The sequence below is a fragment of the Rattus norvegicus genome, chromosome 6, assembly GCF_036323735.1.
Source record: "Rattus norvegicus strain BN/NHsdMcwi chromosome 6, GRCr8, whole genome shotgun sequence".
In the NCBI taxonomy this organism is placed as follows: domain Eukaryota; kingdom Metazoa; phylum Chordata; class Mammalia; order Rodentia; family Muridae; genus Rattus; species Rattus norvegicus.
This window is the reverse complement of record NC_086024.1, coordinates 113,468,822-113,487,140: the sequence shown is the minus strand read 5'-3', so window position 1 is coordinate 113,487,140 and position 18,319 is coordinate 113,468,822. Positions and strand designations below refer to the sequence as shown.

Sequence of the window (18,319 nt, the reverse complement as noted above, 5' to 3'; positions counted from 1 at the left end):
TAATAAGATCCTGTGGCAAGCAGTGGGCATACAGCATGGAGAAGTCTCTATCCTCAAAGAATAAGACACTCCCCTCACTGCTGGAAATCATGGGGGCACAGAAGGAACATATGGGGGAAGGGGTAAATTGTGAGGATGGTAGCCATATAGCCTGATGTCACTGGAACACAGACGGAAATGACTCTCCTGCTCTCTTTCTACCTCCCTCCTTCCTCTGACATCCATGTGCATGTAAGATTAAGAGTGAAGTGTGGGGCTGGGGATTTAGCTCAGTGGTAGAGCACTTGCCTAGGAAGCGCAAGACCCTGGGTTCAGTCCCCAGCTCCGAAAAAAAGAACCAAAAAAAAAAAAAAAAAAAAGAGTGAAGTGCCACACCCCTCACCTTCCACCTGACTTTTTCCTGAGCAGCGGTTCTCTAATTTTGGCCAGGTCAGACTCACCTGGGAGAACTCTTTCTGTAATGAGACTGGTTCTTCTTATTAACTCTCCAGGCCATCGCGGTGCTTTGCAAACCTCTGCTCTCTGTAATCTAAAGTGTAATTCAATTCCCAGCTCTACCTCAAACTCTGAGCTATGGGATAAGTTAACGTTTGTAGGCCTCTTTCTAACGTGTCTATCTCTCACCTATAAAACATGCCCTAGAACCCAAGGCAACAACACAAATCGCATGCAACACCACAAAGGAAGCACATGGCACAGTTCACAGTCCACAGCAAGGGCTTGAAAACCTATAATGTCTGTCCAGGTTTAGAAGTCGGATCTGTTCAGGGCACCTCTCTGACCCCTCCTGTATCTTGCCAACGTTTTGAGTGACTGGTAGATTGATTTGAGATAAACTTTACTATGTAGTTCAGGCTACCCTTGAACTGACAACGTTCTTGTCAGAGCCTCCCGAGTGCCCCGAATTACAGGTGTCTACCACCCACCCAAGCCCTGCGTCGTTTCTCTAATAAGCTGGCAGCACTAGTGCACCCTTGCCCACTGCATCCTCAGATTCTTCCATTTGTATTCAGTCCGCAAAGCTGCTACACAAGGGAACTCACTGTCCTGGACTCTGGGCTTCATTCCATCTCCCACCCCTCCTGAGGCCTGGCCCAGCAAACTGGCCAGCACAGCCTATGTCCTTACCAGACCTCCATAGTTGGTCTAAAGCCTGATTAGACCCCCATGAACGGGCTATGTGACTTAGCTGGGTAAGGCGGAGGATCTATAGCCTCATTTTCCCCCGAGAATAACTATTCTATGTTCTTATCTACGGTGTTCTGAGTAGCACAAATCTGTGCACGGATTTTCCCATATACCACAGGATGCTTGGAACTCACTGTCCTTTCCTCCTAAATGCTTCTGGTGCCTCTCATCATTGAAGTAACAAAGAAGCATCCCACACATGTATCTGATGACTTCAGACCATCGTAAGCTGTAGGATGTTGCTCTAACTCTCATCTTGCCCTCCAGAAATGATGGATGAAATGTGTCTGAAACCATTGGTATGGTGTGGCTTTTTAACATCTCTCTTTCCTCCTCACTCCACTTCCTTTTCTTCTTTCTTTCCTCCCTTTGACAGAGTCTTTATATATTATATAATCTGCTCTCAGACTCATTATGTAGCCTAGGCTAGCCTTGATCTCATGATTCTCCTGCCTCAACCTCCTTAAGGCTGGGGTTACATGTATATACCACCACTACTGGCCTAGGTCTGCCTTTCTAAGGCAATAAAGGAGAAGATGTTAAAAGTCTTTAGAAACCTTCAAGATTGCAATTTTAAGATAGCCAAAGAGGGAGGCAGTCTTGGTAATAGCCCCTTACTCATCCCATTACAGCTATGAGAACCAAAGTCTTCCCAGATCTGTGCTGGGCAACTGGATAGGAAGTTAGCATTGTTGGTCCAGCCAAGTACCCGCTCCAATCCAATTATATTCAGCAAAGATGAATTTCTCTGTAACCTGCATCTCCCACCAAGCTGGCCTAAGAAGAGCACTGAATACAAATTGATTCAATTACCTACCTCTGTCTTGAGGTAAACCCCAATAAAAAGATGACTTCCATAAGACCTGGGGCAAAACTATAGGATGAGTCCTGCACATTCTTCATCCACCCAGGAAGCTTTCATTATGTCTCTACGATGTACTGGCACCCTTCAAAGCTAAGGATACGCAATAATAACTAGGAGTGAACTTTGTGGTATTCGTGTATACTCTGGTAGAATACCCTGGGAGATGTCTCCAGGCCATGGCGTTTATAATGTATTCTGCCAACTTTAATGCATTGGCACTGGTTACCTAACAAGTGAGCCAGTTTGTTCATAGGAAACATACACCTAGTAACGGAATCTACCTTATGGGGGCGTCTAAAGAATGAAATAACACATGCAAAACTTCGCATTTCTGTGACTGGCTCAAAATATAAGCTCAATAAATGTCAAATGTTTTTCCTAGTAAGATAATAAGAGGAAAATCAAGTGGGACTATTATCCAAAAGAACGGGAAAGAAGAGATAAAATATAGTCTGGGCAGGACAGAAGACATGAATTGTTAGTCTTGGTGACAGGAAGATATTCTTTCAATTCTCAAGAATTCCAGTCAGATGATCTGTCTATTAGAACTCACAATGGGCAGATTCCTAAACCTCCTGACTCAAATTCTTCTCATTAAAGGGGAGAAAACTGATTACCGGGGAAAGCTAGCTGCATTCTGAGCCAAGTATACGCAAATCCCAGATAAAGCAAAAACTGCACATAGGGACACTTAGAACTTAATTTAAATCTTGGAGCATATCTTTTTCTGACCCTGAACAAAGGATGTAGTGTCTTGGAGCCCAGGGTCCTTCATCTGTAAAAGGGTGGGAACCTGACATGTTAGTCCCCTTGTCCCCTTTTACTTATCCTAAGCCAAGTTTGATGGCTATATGAAGGATCTAAAGGCACCTCTAGACCAGAAGCATGAAAATCAAGACCCACTTCTCTGAAGTGGGTGGGGCATCTGTTGTGTGTGGAAAAGTTCTACATGGGGAGCATACCTCTAGACATTAAGGAGAACAAGACAAGGAAAAGATGTTTACTTGAGTTCAGGGTTTTTTTTTAACCTTTGAAAATCTTCATCAACAAAACAGAAACTCTTATTGCAAGAATCAAACGAGACTTTGTATGGCAAGTATTACACACTGCTTACCATGTCATCTAAGTTCCAAAGACTATACATGGAGCCAAACCAAGCATCCACATCCCTCATTTTTACAGACAGGGAAAGTAGAGCCCACAAGGGTAAAATAATGAGAACAGGTCAGATTGCCTTGGTGGGGTCACAAGGTCAGATTAGTCCCAACATCTGGGTCAAGTCTGTGTTCTATGTATCCCAGGGTGGCCTAGCATTTCCTGAAAGGATTAGATGGCATTTTGGGTTGTCACTTAGCTCAGGCTTCTCAGCTCACCCACAGTCCCAGACAATAGGAGGGGAGTGAGTATCGCTGGGTAAAACCTGTAAAAAAAGCTTGGGTAAAAACTTTATGAACATTAAAAGCCAAATTCTGGAAATATTTGGTGTGGCCAATTATTCTTTTGATTGCTTTTAACAATCAAGCTCCTTCCTCGATATTTATTTGCTAAACCCACTCCAACCAGTGCTGTCCTCCCTGTAGCATCTAAAGCTGTTGCACAGAACATACCTGAAAAGTGGGCCCAAGAGACTCAGGGGTGGATAAATAATCATTCTTTCCCATCCCTAATCGCCTATCCTGCGCCTCCTGTCAACCAGACCAAGCAGGTGACTCATGCAGTGTGTACCATAAGAGGTGAGGACTGAGGGAGGTGATCCACAACTTCCTCAGTACAGTCTGTCCCAGTGGCCCCAAAGGGAGGAGAGACTGGAAATCTAAGGCCAGTGTTTGTCAAGGAGTAATTCGTTGACATTTTGGGCCTTTGATAAAATGATGATCTGCCTTAGTATCTCTAGGTTTGCCCGAAGCTTCTGCTTTTTTTACTGAGCTCTCAGAAATGCCAGTACTGATTGCCCTGATGTACAATGCGGCTTCGACAGCATCCTCTTTGAATCTACAGCCCTGAGTCACACACGTTAGATACTGTCTCCTGCCTGCAGGTTCACATCAGCATCCCTCAGCTGGACTGTGCGACTCCCAGGAGACAAGGCAATGCTCAGGACAGATAACTAGGTTACCTGGCTGACTTACACTGAAGTGAAAAGGCAATGAGGGGCAGAGGTCAAGAGTCAGCCGACAGTGGAAGCCACAAGCTACAGCATTAGTTTTGGAAACGGTAGACCAGGCCTTTGACCAGCCCCTGCAGACAGGAGCTCCTCCTCCTCCTGTACTTGCCAGAGTTCTGATGGACAGAGCAAGAGGCCTATTTCTTCATTGGGCCTGTGAATAACTAGGGCACATCCACAAGGTCACAGTTATTCATTTAAATTTCAGCTCTAATCAGCAGGCAGAGCCTGAGAAATTATCTGTTCTGAGGGGAGAGGCTGACAGCACCATAAACAGTCCTCAGGCAGCAGTGAGGGGTACCAAGAGAGAGGTGTAGAAAGGAGGGCTTTTCCTACTCTTTCCTCCTTTTAGCAGAGAGTTCTGGATCATTCAGAAGTGGGGAGAAGGTTGAGGGCAGATCAGGGATGGGACTGCCCACCACAGCTGTCCAGGGAGACAAGTGATAAATCCCAGTGAGAAAAGACAGTTTAAAATACCTGACAGACTCCCTTCTGGAAAATACACGAACTACACATCTCTGGAGTTCTTAGTTTCCTTAACCGTATTGTCTGTATTTCTTGAACAATACACCCCTTAAGCTCTACTATGTCTCAGGACACTCTACAGAGTGAGATTGTCCCTCAGGCTTGTGGCTACTCTTTCTGTTTAATAGACATGGATTGGGTTCCATGTACTATGCACAGATACAGTTGTACAGACACAAGTAAGACATGATGCTGGTCTACAGCGTCACCATGGAAATGTGGGCTTTAGAAGAACAAGAGTATGTACTCTTATGGCAGGTGAATTCTGAGGTTCAGGCCTAGTCACTGGCAGGAGGTGACCACTGAAGATCCCTAGAAGGTTTCTCCTTTGCAGTGATGCCCACCTGGAGGAGCTCAGAACACGCAGCCATCTTCCCAAGACCTGAACATGGTACTAGAAAGGCTTACTGTTGCTTTTATTGTTTTGAATCTTTTTCCCTAGCCTAGGGTGAGAGGCTGTAAACTTCCACTGTAGTCCAGTGGAACTTGCGTGTTCCAGGCAACTTGTCTGTATCCAGGACTCACTGTCAAAGATTTTCGAGCCCATCTCTGGAACTCTGGGAAAGGTTCTGTCCACAAGTCCTATCGCAAACTACATTTAAAGTAGGGTTATTTCTAACCAATGTATTCAGCATGTAAAATTCATCAATGAATCAATCATCACTTTCATAGTCTTACACTGGCCTCTGGGTAAACAGTTTACTTACAGTAGCTTATAAAATCCCCAATATGTCTTCCTGAGAAGAAGCGGGAAAAAAAATCAGAGAACCAAAAAACAGCTTCAGGTGTCCTAGCCACAGGACTGTTAACTCCAGACTGCCTGGCTGGGAGCTGACAGATGGTAGAAAGCTAGCCACTACCCTCCAGGAGACCTGACCTGTGCAGGCCAGCTCCTGCCAGAACCATGGCCACAGCTGAAGGATCTAAATCATGGCTTGTCTTCCGGCTTAGAAACCACAAAAAAGAAAAAAGAAAAAAAAAGAAAAGAAAGATAAAACCTAAAAGAGCTGGAAGAGAGACAGGTTTGGTAATCATCCCTAGATACTTCAAGGACAAAACGAAGGTCAAAAAATTTAGAGTAAAGAAAAACCCCTATCAGTCCTGCTATTAAGTAACTGGGTGAGTATAACTTTGTCCCTTAACCTCCCTGACACCTACTTAATCTGTAATAAAATGGGGCTCAGGCCACATACCTCAGAAGGTTATTAAGAAAATAAAGTGAGATAACGGTCATTAAATAAAACTGTGTCAGAAATGGAGGGCATTAACAGTTGCTATTATCTAAAGAAGGGGCAGTCACAGACCTCCACCCCTTTGAATAGATCAAAGGTAGCCTGTGGTCCCCGCTAGCATTCTTTTTACACACAGGACCAATATGGTAACCTTGTGAGAATTAGAAAAAGGGTTCCCCATGAACACAGGCTGGGGAGAGAAATGCAAGCCGAGCTTTGGCTCCATTCATTCCTCAGCAGGAAGACTATGTAGGCACATGTAACCACCCTTGGAAACATCTCTGTCATCAATCAGGAAGATCAAAGCTAAATGGCACCTTGCAAACCAAGACTTGAGATATCCATCTTACTACATAACTTCCTTGGATTGAATATTCTGCAACCAGAGAGGCTTCTTCTGTCCACTCTCTATAAATTAGTTATAATATACTATCTTCTCCACACCACTTAGCAGACATCACATGACAAAATATGCATTAATACATGCATAGAATGTGTACACATATATATGCACATATGTAGATATGTATGTGTCCATGTACTTGTCCCCATTTAGAATAAAAATACATGAAACCAGGGACTGTTTTCTGTTTGGTTTATCATCCCATCCCCATTACCTGGTACATATTTTTCGAGTGAAGGATTGAACTAAAATCTTCTTAAATAGAGAGAATAGATTTAATTCTCTTTCTTTCTCTCTCTCTCTCTCTCTCTCTCTCTCTCTCTCTCTCTCTCTCTCACTGTGTGTGTGTGTGTGTGAGTGTGTGTGCACACATGTGTTGTGTGCATGTGCACGCGCATGCATGTACATGCTGGTGCATGTCCAGATGTATGCATGTCATTTGGGAGCCACAAGACATGGTTGGGTGTCATTTTCACAGAATGTCTACCTTTTTTTGAGTCAGGGTCTCCCACTGGCCTGGAACCAAGCAAGAAGTCTAGCCTGACAGGCTAGCCAGCCCCAGGAATCTGCCAGTCTTTACTTCCCCAATGCTAAGACTACAAAGTACAACTCTGTCCTGAGATTCTTTGTTTTTAAATATGGGGCATAGGGATAGAACTCAGGTCTTCATGTTTACATAGCAAATGAGCTATAACTCCAACCTTAGTGATACTTTTTGCAGTAAGTATGGTCTGTGTTATGTTTCAAATAAAGGAGAAAGAGGGGCGGAAAAATAACATATAGAAAACCTCCTCTCTATTTGGTAAGAATAACTATATTGTACTCTTACACAGTATAATCCCATTTATAAAAATGATCAGAAGGACCCTACCAGAGTATGAGTGACTATGTTAGATGTTCAAAACAATGAAGGATATAGTCATTTGGAAAAAGGGATGGCAGTAAAGAAAAAGTCATATTACCTCTAAGCAAAACCAAACAAATGGGCAATTACAACATTAGAAATACTTACAAGCTCCTCAGCCATTGGGAATTTTCAGCAATGAACCTAACATATACCTTTAAAGTATGAATTGGTTTTAGAGTTCAGTTATTACTACATGACTTTTGGCAAGACTATTTAACCTGTCAGACCCTAAATTTTATGTATGTTAAATTGTGTAGAGAACAGTGCCTATCTTATATGTGTGCTCTTAAGGATTAAATATAAAAAGGGCTAAATAAGTCAACATGAAGATATCTAAGATGTTCTCCCTTCTTGTTTGCAATGCACTATTCTTAACCAAAAATTCCAGCTAGTTTAGAATAGATCTACATCTGATCTCTAGATCATCTCACATTTCTTACCTATGAGTTATTGGGTCCTCTATCATGGTCACATATATTCACATACATGTATAGGCCCAAACACATATAAGGCTTAAAACTGGAACTCTAGGTGAGCATTCATTTCAATAGAAATACAGTTATCTCAGTGATGGGCCTTCTGTGCTTCTACTAACAAAATTCAATCAAACACTTCATTTTGTTTTATTACAGTGAACATGTATTACTTGCATAATTAGATAATAAATAGAATATTATCAATACCATTGTAGAAAATGAATATAGAAGAAAGAAACCTTCATTTACCCATATAATTTCTGGGTTGAATAGGTGATAGCATCAGCTTTTAACCACAGGAAGCTATAGCTATAAAACAAGGCAAAAGTGTTCATTGCATTGGATCACACCAGCTTTTAAAATATTTCCACAAGATGTTAATTTTCCACTTCTTTGATTCACATAGAATTCATAAGGAAGCAATCACTTAAGCCAGGGAAACACATTCCATTGGTTTGAAAATAGTTCTTCAAAGCCAGCAAAAAAACCCTTACTTCAAGGCATTTCTTCTTCTAAAATCAGTGAAAATGCAACATACCTAAGATTTTTTTTAATCCCTGGGAAAAGGGGTCACTCAGAATCAAACCATGCACAGTCTAGCAGAAGGCAAATTCCCACAACAGCTGTGCAAACAAAGACTCACCTGGACCTTGACTGACATCTGGGGCAGCAATTTCAAAGCAAAGGAAAAGGAGAGGAGAGAGAAATAAAGATGAACGTTAGCAGTGCACCCACACACAATACCATGTGTTCTTGCATGAGTACGAAGGTCATGCAAGCTCCCACATTCCTACCTTCACCCAAAAACCACCCATGCAAGCCAGGGAGTCAAGCTCCCTTTTCACTGTGCATGTAGCAAAAGAGGTAAGCTGTCCATCTGTCCGGAAAGATAACATCCTGGAATCAGATAGGGCTCCAAAGAGCCAAGCAACCTAGAATCCTGTAAGAATATTGGTTAAAATATTCTGGTTGGTTCTACACACAGACACCCATGAAAATCTTCTTCATTCCCAGGTACCAAACACTGGACACAAAGTCAAGCGAGGTTTCCCAGCAGAGAGAAAAACGAAATAACCACTTCCTTGAGGAAGAAAAAGAGGCATCAGCATTAAGAGCAGGCTGCAGCATTAGTTAGTATGTAGGGCAGAAGGGCAGAAGATGACAAAACATTTACAGTCCCCTGCCTCTCCATATTCACAGTGACCATCCTTCATCACAGACAGAAATGTGTGCACGAGTGTGTATGAACAAACACTTACCATAGAAATTGAAACTCTGCTTCTCAGCACTGATAATTTTTCTGCTTGCTTTTCACTCCATCACTAATGACAAAGATTACCCATGCAAATCACTTTTGTCAACAATAATTGAACACAGAGCCCTAGAAAGGTTGACACATGAATTAAGCCAGTGAACTTTAAGACACACAGAACAGTCCACTCCCATAATCTTCATCAACCATGGAATGTCTTCTTCCTCCTCCCTCTCTCAGATTGAAATAGGATTGTGCTTAGAAACTAAGGCGCCGTTAAAAACTCAGTTTAGCAGCACATACTATGCTGGAGAAACAGGAGGCTGCTTCGGAAACCACAGATCACCAGGCAATCATGGAGGATGCACTTAGAATCATTGAATGGTGATTCAGGAAGACCAAAGGCTTATCTACTGTTGTTGTTGTTGTTGTTGTTGTTGGTGGTGGTGGTGGTGGTGGTGGTGGTGGTGGTGGTGGTGGTGGTGGTGTGTGTGTGTGGGGGGGGGGGTGATGGTAAAAACACTGGTAGATTTTCCAAGGTTGCACAACCAGTTCAGTGACAGAGCTCAGAAAATAATCCTCCATTTCTGAGACCCATCTAGTTCAACATTCATTCAACTGAAGCCCAGCTCTCTCACGACATACAGGATCCCGTTTAATTTGTAGGCTAAAGGATGCACTCTTATGCCACAGAAAAGATAGGTGACACTCTTCCAGTTACCCCATGAGTTACCCCCATCATTAAACCTCTGTGGCTTTAACCTGCTGCCAGAACAAGACAGATAATGCTCTCCATGCCAATAATGAAACAACTGCAATCAGATTGGTACAGCACATCCTTAGGGCTTTTATCCCAGGAAAATCCAGGGCTCTTACCAGACTGAGCTGTGCCCTAGCATCTGGGAGTGAAATAGTCAGAGCAACAGCTGAGGATTCACCCAGTGTGTGCCCTGCAATCTCTGGTAGCTATATATGCTCAAAGAGACTTCGAGAGAACTCTGAGTCATTCCTTAGACACACCCCCTTTGGTAAGTTAGATTTAGGAGTGGAGTGGTAAGAGAGTGAAAGAAAAGAGGTAAAATAAAAGAGGTGGGTAGGAGACGGATGCTTTGTGAATAACTAAGTGGGGCCATTAACTGTGACGGATGGATTGCCTAGAATAGTGGTCTCCTTAAAATACCCCTTAATTAAACAGGATATCTGTGGTGAGAATGTCAACACCGTTGTTCATACACACTCTCTGAGGGCTCCAAACCCAGTGAGACAGGATCCCTTGGAACCCCAATGGTCTTTACATGTTGATTAGTTACCCATTTTGGCACTATGATTACAATCCTAAACTTGAAGACAGACAGGTCTGAGCTCACATCCCAGCTTGCTCTGCGGCCAATCACTGAACTTCTAATTCATCTTCTTTCTGCTATAAAAATGGGAACAGAGCCTCCCCCATGGGGGTGTTAGAAGACTTAAATGCTTGCAAAGCACTTAGTACCAGGCAAACACTGCATAAACGGTAGCAGCTCTGATTGTTATCATTTGAATCACCACAGACAGAATTGCCAACGTTTATTGACCAGATGGTTCACTGGAAACACCAAGAGACCACAGGAAGTAAGCCTCTGACTCGGGTACAATGCTTCTAGTTATGAACTCGGATGAATACTCCGACCTTAGCCCCCATTCCACACCCCATCCATCAGTGCAGAAGGGGAATCTGGTGTGAGCAGAACCAGGGGTCAAAAAAAATCCCATGGTTAATTCTTCTGTTTTATCCTTTGTTATTTTAACTCAGTGCAGAGTTGTGGCCATACACAAAAACACAGTAACTCTTCTCAACACAGAAGGGCAACAATAACATCCTTAAAAGTCCATTGCACTAGGCAGGTGTGGGAGAGTAATATCTAAGCCCGGTTCCTGACTGTCAGTGGGCCCTTATGATCATTGTCCCAGCTATGGGAATACAGACAACTCAAGAAACAGTAAGTTACTTGGATTTCTGGACTCAATTCTGACCACCCCTACCCCAACCCCCATGGCTGCATAATGAAATGGAAATGGCAGGAGGTAAAGAGAAAAGGTATCCCTTGGGACTAGGGGATGGGAGGATGTCTAAAGGGAGAGGGTAAGAAATCTCCCTGCTTCTGTATTGTCTCTCTTAAAACAATCCCCAGCTCTCTTCTAGGGAATGCCCCTCCCCACCTTTAATCCATGTGTTGGTAAAGATTACCCCTGTTCTAAGAGGAGGCCCCTGTGACTTCACTCAGATTTTAGAAAAATGCTATCTTCTGGACCAGTAACAGAGATGTGACCCAGGACCCAGCCAATGAAAGCCCTCCAAGGAAATTTCATTGGAATTATTAGGACATTAGTAGCTTTTATCTTTGTCACCATCTACACACTGCCTCTGTACTTGACTCCATGCTTTCATTAAAGCAGCAGGGGAGAAATCAAGGCCTCTTTGTAGGAGAGAGAAGGGTTAACTGACCTAGAATCTGGAATCCTGGCTCTGCCTTCCACTCACAGGCAACTGCCTCAGCATCTCTGAGACTCCATCTCCGTTTCTATAAACAGAGATCCTCAAGGTATCTATCTTAGCGAGCTGTATCCATGGAAATTCTGTATTCGCATTCAATGCATATTAACGAAGTGACAATTATAGGCCAGACCATACTTTCTCCATGGAAGATACAAGCAATGAATGAACAAAACAGGCGATACTCTTGGGTTTAAATGGGAGGTATAAATAATACAGGTATACATTTATAATGCGACATGACATAGTGATTAGTGTCATGAGGAAAGAAGAAACAAGGTAAGTGTCAGCAGGAGTCCCCATGTCAGAAAAGATTACTAAAGAAGCATTTTGGAAGAAATAATGTTATATTTTGACTAATACCTGAAGAAGGGGATTCTTATACATACCTGATGAAGACTGCTTAGGCAAGAACACACCACCTGTAGGGCTGCACACAGGACACACTACTGATAGGACAAAGAGTTCTGAGGACCAGAACCCTTAACCTTCCACTTCACTCCCAGCTCTGCCACTCAGCAGTCAGATGCTCAAAAGGTGCTCAAGAGTAAACAAATCCTGATAGAAACTCTTCCTGACTGAAGCCACCTCCCTCCATACTTCCCCATTCCAACTAGGAGATGCAAAAAAGGAAGGGATTTGAAACCCACCACCACCCTTTGCCCTCTTTCTTCAGGATCACAACCAGAGGAGCAGTCAATCAGGGCATTTTCATCTATATTCACAGATTCTGATTACATATTCAACAATGATTTCAGTCATGAGTTCAGAGGAAGGAACTTGTTGCAGGGGAACCTCTATTGGGGAAAAATGGTCCCTCCATTTACCACTACTATGCTTTGTGACGCTCTCTGGAGAGGCTCCTTCCACCTCACCCTTCGTTTGGACTAGATCATATTAAGCGCCATGAGTCTCAGATACATGAAGACATTCCTAGCCAAACATTGTATGGAGCTTGGGTACTCTTATGAGAGGGTTGGGGGAAGGATTGCAGACCCCAAAGGGGACAGGAACTCCACGGGAAGACCAACAGAATCAATTAACTGGAACTCTTGGGGGTTCTCAGAGATTGAACCACCAACCAAAGAGCGTATATGGGCTGAACCAAGGGCTCTCCACATATATGTAGCAGATGTACAGCTTGGTCTTCTTGTGGGTCCTGAACAACAGGAACAGGGTGTGTCCCAAAAGCTGTTGTTTACATGGAGTATGTTCTTCTAGCTGGGCTGCCATGGGCTTTAGAGGTATCATTTCATTCTTCTAACAGGAAGAAGCAGTATTTACTCCATTGGGAGAGAGTGCACCTAGCCTTGCAAGACTGGATGTACACGGATGGGAGGATAGAAAGGGCACCCCACCTGCTAAGAGGAGAAGGAAAGAGGGAAGGGCTGTGGGGGGAGGTGACTGGGAGTGGGGCAATGAGAAGGATGTAAAAAAGTTAAAAATAAAAGAGTCAAGAGTCCCAAATTCCATTTTTTTCTTCCATACTGCCTCACATCCCTGGCGGAGGTGTGGGAAGCCTGAAGTAGGATGCACGGCCAGACTCCTGAAGGACAGTCCCAGCCAAACCTTAGGGGACACCACCTGGTGAACTCTGCCTTGAGTCTGACCTATTTTCTAGGGGAGAAAATAGAATATAGATTTGAATGCAGTGGCACTCTGGAAAACTACAGGCCCAGCAGTGTGAGAAAATAAACCAGCAGGGGGTGGCTGAGAAGGAGCAGGAGCCAGTGGACACACTGCTCCATCTAGGTGCCAATGGCCCCTGTTTCTACGATTGGCCCCACCTCCTGTTCCCTTCAAATATTGCTGCAAGGCTAGGGAGATGACTGAGCCGACAGAGTACCTATAGCACAAGGGTGAGGGTCCAAGTTCAAATCCCCAGAACCCACATAAAAAGCCAGGAAAGGGCAGCATATCTCAGCAATCTCACTGCTCATGAGGGAGGGCAGAGGGCTGAAATAGGAGAATCCCTGGGCACTTGCAGGCAGAGTAGCCTAGCATGTGTTGCAGGAAATGCCAAGGCCATCCTGCCTTAGATATGGAAAAGAGTAAGGATCAACTCTAAAGTTGTCCTCTGACCTCCACATGCATACTCACATATATACACTAGTGGGCACACACACCACATACAGAGAGAGAGACAGAGAGAGAGAGAGAGAGAGAGAGAGAGAGAGAGAGAGACAGAGACAGAGACAGAGAGACAGAGAGAGAGAGAGACAAAAAGGGGAGAGGGGAGAAGGGAAGGAGAGAGAGGGGAGAGAGGGAAGAGAGGGAAGAGAGGGGAGAGAGGAGAGGAGAGAGAGAAGGAGAGAGGGGGAAGAGGGGAAGAGGGGGAGAGGTGAGAGAGAGAGGAGAGGGGAGAGAGGAGAGTGGAGAGAGAGAGGGGAGAGGGGAGAGGGGAGAGGAGAGAGGAGAGAGGAGAGAGGAGAGAGGAGAGAGGAGAGAGGAGAGAGGAGAGAGGAGAGAGGAGAGAGGAGAGAGGAGAGAGGAGAGAGGAGAGAGAGTCAGACTATCTATGTGTGCCCAAGGATGCTTTCCTACACATGGACTCCAGGCACTGGCAGAGGCAGCACAGGGGATGCTAGGCTCAGAAATCGGAACAGCCAGATAGGAGCTAGGAACATCTGTGATGACACCCTAGTCTGATTTCCTTGCTGTGTGGCCTCAGAATGCATTTCTGGGAATATATATGAAACGCTTATCTTCTTCTACACGAAGGAAATTAAATTACCAGCTAATATTGACTGGGGGTTTTTGTGTGCCAGATACTGCACAACAACTATGCCAAGAAGTGGGAACTCTTGTCACCTGTAATTTACAGCTAAGGGACTTGATGGACAAAAAGTTTAGGGAGCTAAGCACACTGGCTATAGAGCCAAGTCCTGAATCCTAACAACCTGGGCATTCTCATTCTCTCATTCTCTCATTCTCTCATTCTCTCATTCTCTCATTCTCTCATTCTCTCATTCTCTCATTCTCTCATTCTCTCATTCTCTCATTCTCTCTCTCTCTCTCTCTCTCTCTCTCTGTGTGTGTGTGTGTGTGTGTGTGTGTGTGTGTGTGTGTGTGTGTGTGTGTGTCGTTTACCACACTGACAGCATCACCTCCAAAGCAAGGTGACTAGAAGGAGAAAGTGAGAAAACAGCAACACTAAGCATCCTAAAGTTCACATATATACAGTATCATCGGTGTGCTGGGCACTGTGCCATGGGCTTTAGATGTACCATTTCATTTCATGCTTGCCACACACCTAGCAGGAAGGAACACTATTCATTCTACTTTAAAGGTAAAGAAACTGAGACCTCAACAGGATGCACTAGCTAAATTGTTACTAAGACCTCTCAGACTTAGAATATATCAGAAAAGGCTTCACGACTAAATTGTTCAATGTTAGACAGAAAGCAATTGACCCAGGAAGATACAAATGAAAAGTAAATTATCTAATTGCCAAACTCCACAGGGACCTCTTTCTAAGAGTCATTTGCCAAAAGCAGACCATCCACTATTGTATGTGCTCCATTGTTAAGAGTGGCCAAGGGACAGAGGGGATAATTTGACAGGTAAAATGCTTGTGATGCAAACTTGAGTAGTAGAGTAGGACACCCCTAGAACCCATGCAAAAAAAGCCAGGCATGGTAACAAATTCTTGGAGCTTGCTAGCTAGTCTAGACTTACAGGTCAGCTTCTGATCCCACTGGGAGACCCTGTCTCAAAAAACAAGGTTGAGAACACCTAAGGATCAAAACCCAGTGTTGACCTCCGACCTCTACACGCATGTATACACACACACATAAGCACATGTGTACATGAACACACACACACACACACACACACACACACACACACACACACACACACACAAGTTGGCAAGAAGAAGCTGCCCACAGAGATGTGAACTTCATGGCCTAGCTATCCTCTACTAATGTATATAGCAGGGCCATCAGTGCTGAAGGTAGAGAAGAGAGAGACCAGTGCTAGCTTCCATGCATGCTCTTACACAGGCCCCCATACATCACAGCAGGTATCTGTGGCCTTCTATTGAGTAATATACAAGGCCACATCTCAGGAAGAAAATCAAAGCAAAACTTATACCTCCCCAATGACCTATCTCATCCCCTAGACTTGAGAGAGAATAAATCTAAGATTGCCCCTTCTCCAAGAATAGACATACATGGAAATACTTCTTCTAACTAAGTCCTAAAGAGATCTTCCAGCAGCAAGGAAGCTCCTTCAGGCTGAGCTGGGTTCCCCAAATAGGAAAGAGTAGACCTTGCAATTAACTTCTTCGTTCCTGACTTGAGGGCCCATTTATCCATTATTGAACACCCTGGCTCTGGTAGTACATGATTTTGTTCTTTAACGATCATATCTCTAGATCTTAAGACAGAGCACTGAACAGTGCCTGATGAGTGTCAGACAGCCTCAGAAGCAACAACAGTATGGGGAGCAAAAAGCCCCAAAAGTCACCTTTATGGTCTAGGCCACTGCTATACTCAAACAGCTTTAGGAGCCCTTATGAGCTTATAGATGCTCTGGTTGGAAGAATGAGAGTTTGACTGAGAGGAGAAGAGAGAGTCAACATGTTATGTATACAGAGACCTGCAGAGAGAGTCTCCTGCCAGTGTCTTGGGGTATAAACTATAGAGAAAATAGTCAATTTGAGGTATGACTTTGCTACTTATTAAAAATAGTTTTGGCAAAATTCTTAGTTCCAACTTCCTCTTTTACTATATGGGAATAACTAGAGCATAGCCAGGTTCCCTGGGACCATCTTTGCATTCCTTGGTCATACAGTAAAAACCATTAATCAAAATCTATTACCTTCATTAGTGCCACACAATAAAAAGAACCAGTTTCATGCATATTAAGAAACAAGTAGGAACACAACAGATATGGAACATTTTTAAAGACCTGAGCTTTGCTTGCACAAGTAGAGAGCTTATGAATTGCCGACACATACCTGGTACACAAGAAGTGACACACTGAGCTTCTATTGACCTGTTTAAGCCTTCAAGCAAAGACATTTCTAGCAGAATCATACTTCCCAACCATAAGCTTTGAAATATACAGCTACAGCAAACTCCCACCCAATAGGACAAGGACTTTGGAAAGTCCTCACAGCCAGTGTACATTGCCAAGGGACAGGCTTCCTATGCCAGTTTCCTAAGGAAAGGAATAGAAATTGTCCCCTGCAAATTCCAGTATGACCCAACCAAGAGAGGACACTTAAGGAACAACAGGAAACCAAGAAAAGCATTGAGGTAAATGAGAAGACACCCATCTGTGGTAGGACTTAGAAAAACACATCATAAGGAAAGAAATCCATCAAGCTCTATGGTGGAAATCTCCCTAGACATAGGCTTCTTAAGTTTCTCCATCTCCTGCAACACAGAGGGAATAGGTGGCAGCTTCTGGATTCAGATAGACTTGGATGAAAACCCTGATTCTTCCACACATGTTCACTCAGGCATATTAACTGACCTCTTGGAACCCTAACTTCCTCATGTGTAAGTGGCAACAGCCTTTTACCTAGAAAGACTGGTGGAAAGGTCATCAGAAGCTAATGTGTACAAAGCACTGAGCAAGGTTCCTTGGACACAGGAAGCACTGGTCCACCCTACTAATCATAATTACTGTATTACTTCAGCCCAGCGATTCCGTGGGGGAGGAGAGATCTGCCTTCTTTCCAAGAATCCCTGGCTCTCGGAAAAGATTCTCCATTCTTGGAATTCATTCCAGTTGGAAGACTGTTTTAGAAGAAGCAGGTGGTCCCCCAGAGTTTCTACAGATTTTGTAATGGAGGATCCAGAAGCTATGGAAGGAGAATATGCTATGCTGGGGTTCAGTGGGCATTGGGGTAGAAGACAGGAAAGGCTCTGGACTTGAAGTCAAAGCCTTTGGTGTTTTGTTTTTCTAACTTTCCTAAGTTGTGGTAAAATACATATTACAGGAAACCTAACATCTTAGCCTGCTTTTGTCTCAGTGCTGGAGACTGAGCCCATGATCTTCAGTAAGATGTTCTACAGAGCCATATTCTCAGCCTCTGTTTTTAAATAATAACATAGATTAATTCCATCATTCAAAATGGTGTATAAATCTCACCATCCATATCCATCTCCAGCATCTTCTTACGAAACTGAAACTCCAAACCCACAGGATGTTCATTCATCATTCACCTCTCCCTAGTAGCCACCACTCTACTTTCCATCTGCACAAAATTGACCACTCTAGGTCCTCATATAAGTAGCCCTTTTTGTTCCTCATCCTTCTGCAGTTAGTTTCTTTCATTTAGCATAACATCCTTAATTTCACCCATGTTGTGGCACGTGTCAGAATAGCCTTCTTTGTAAAGGGTGAATTTCACATTGTGTGTGAAACCACATTTTCATTTGTAGAAACTTGGTTTGGAGGCTTGGGTCTCCAGCCTCATATCAGCCAGGCGACCTTGGCCCTCCTCAGCCTTATTTTTCTATTAATGGGACTAGGAACACTATTACATGACCAGGTTGCCTTGTGGTATGGATGAAACTATAAATGTGGATGTACCTCATACACATCAAATTAGTGTGTGATCCATGGATTCAGTCCAGAAATACAAATACAATTCATTTGTCACTGTGCTAGGTAATTCATTAGGCTCCCTAAACTCAGTGGGATCATTCAATAAAAGTTTAAAAGACATGCCCTCAGAAAACAACTTCAGGGATCTTGTACTGTAATTGATCACCTGAGGCAGGGCTGTGTGGCATATGACTTCCCTAAGTCTTGTTG

At 43.6% G+C, this 18,319-nt stretch overlaps 1 protein-coding gene across 48 annotated transcripts in view; it reads right to left on the bottom strand.

Annotated features, from left to right (window-relative positions):
• Nrxn3 (neurexin 3) overlaps positions 1–18,319 on the bottom strand; it is a 1,631,407-nt gene that overhangs the window by 1,516,933 nt on the left and 96,155 nt on the right. For 39 of the 48 annotated variants that reach the window (XM_063261446.1, XM_063261447.1, XM_063261425.1 and 36 more), the window contains one exon: positions 8,404–8,421. The exons of the other annotated variants lie outside the window; for them this stretch is intronic. In XM_063261446.1, the coding sequence (XP_063117516.1) occupies positions 8,404–8,421 (18 nt within the window). The remainder of the gene's footprint in view (positions 1–8,403; positions 8,422–18,319) is intronic. 48 annotated transcript variants of the gene reach the window in all.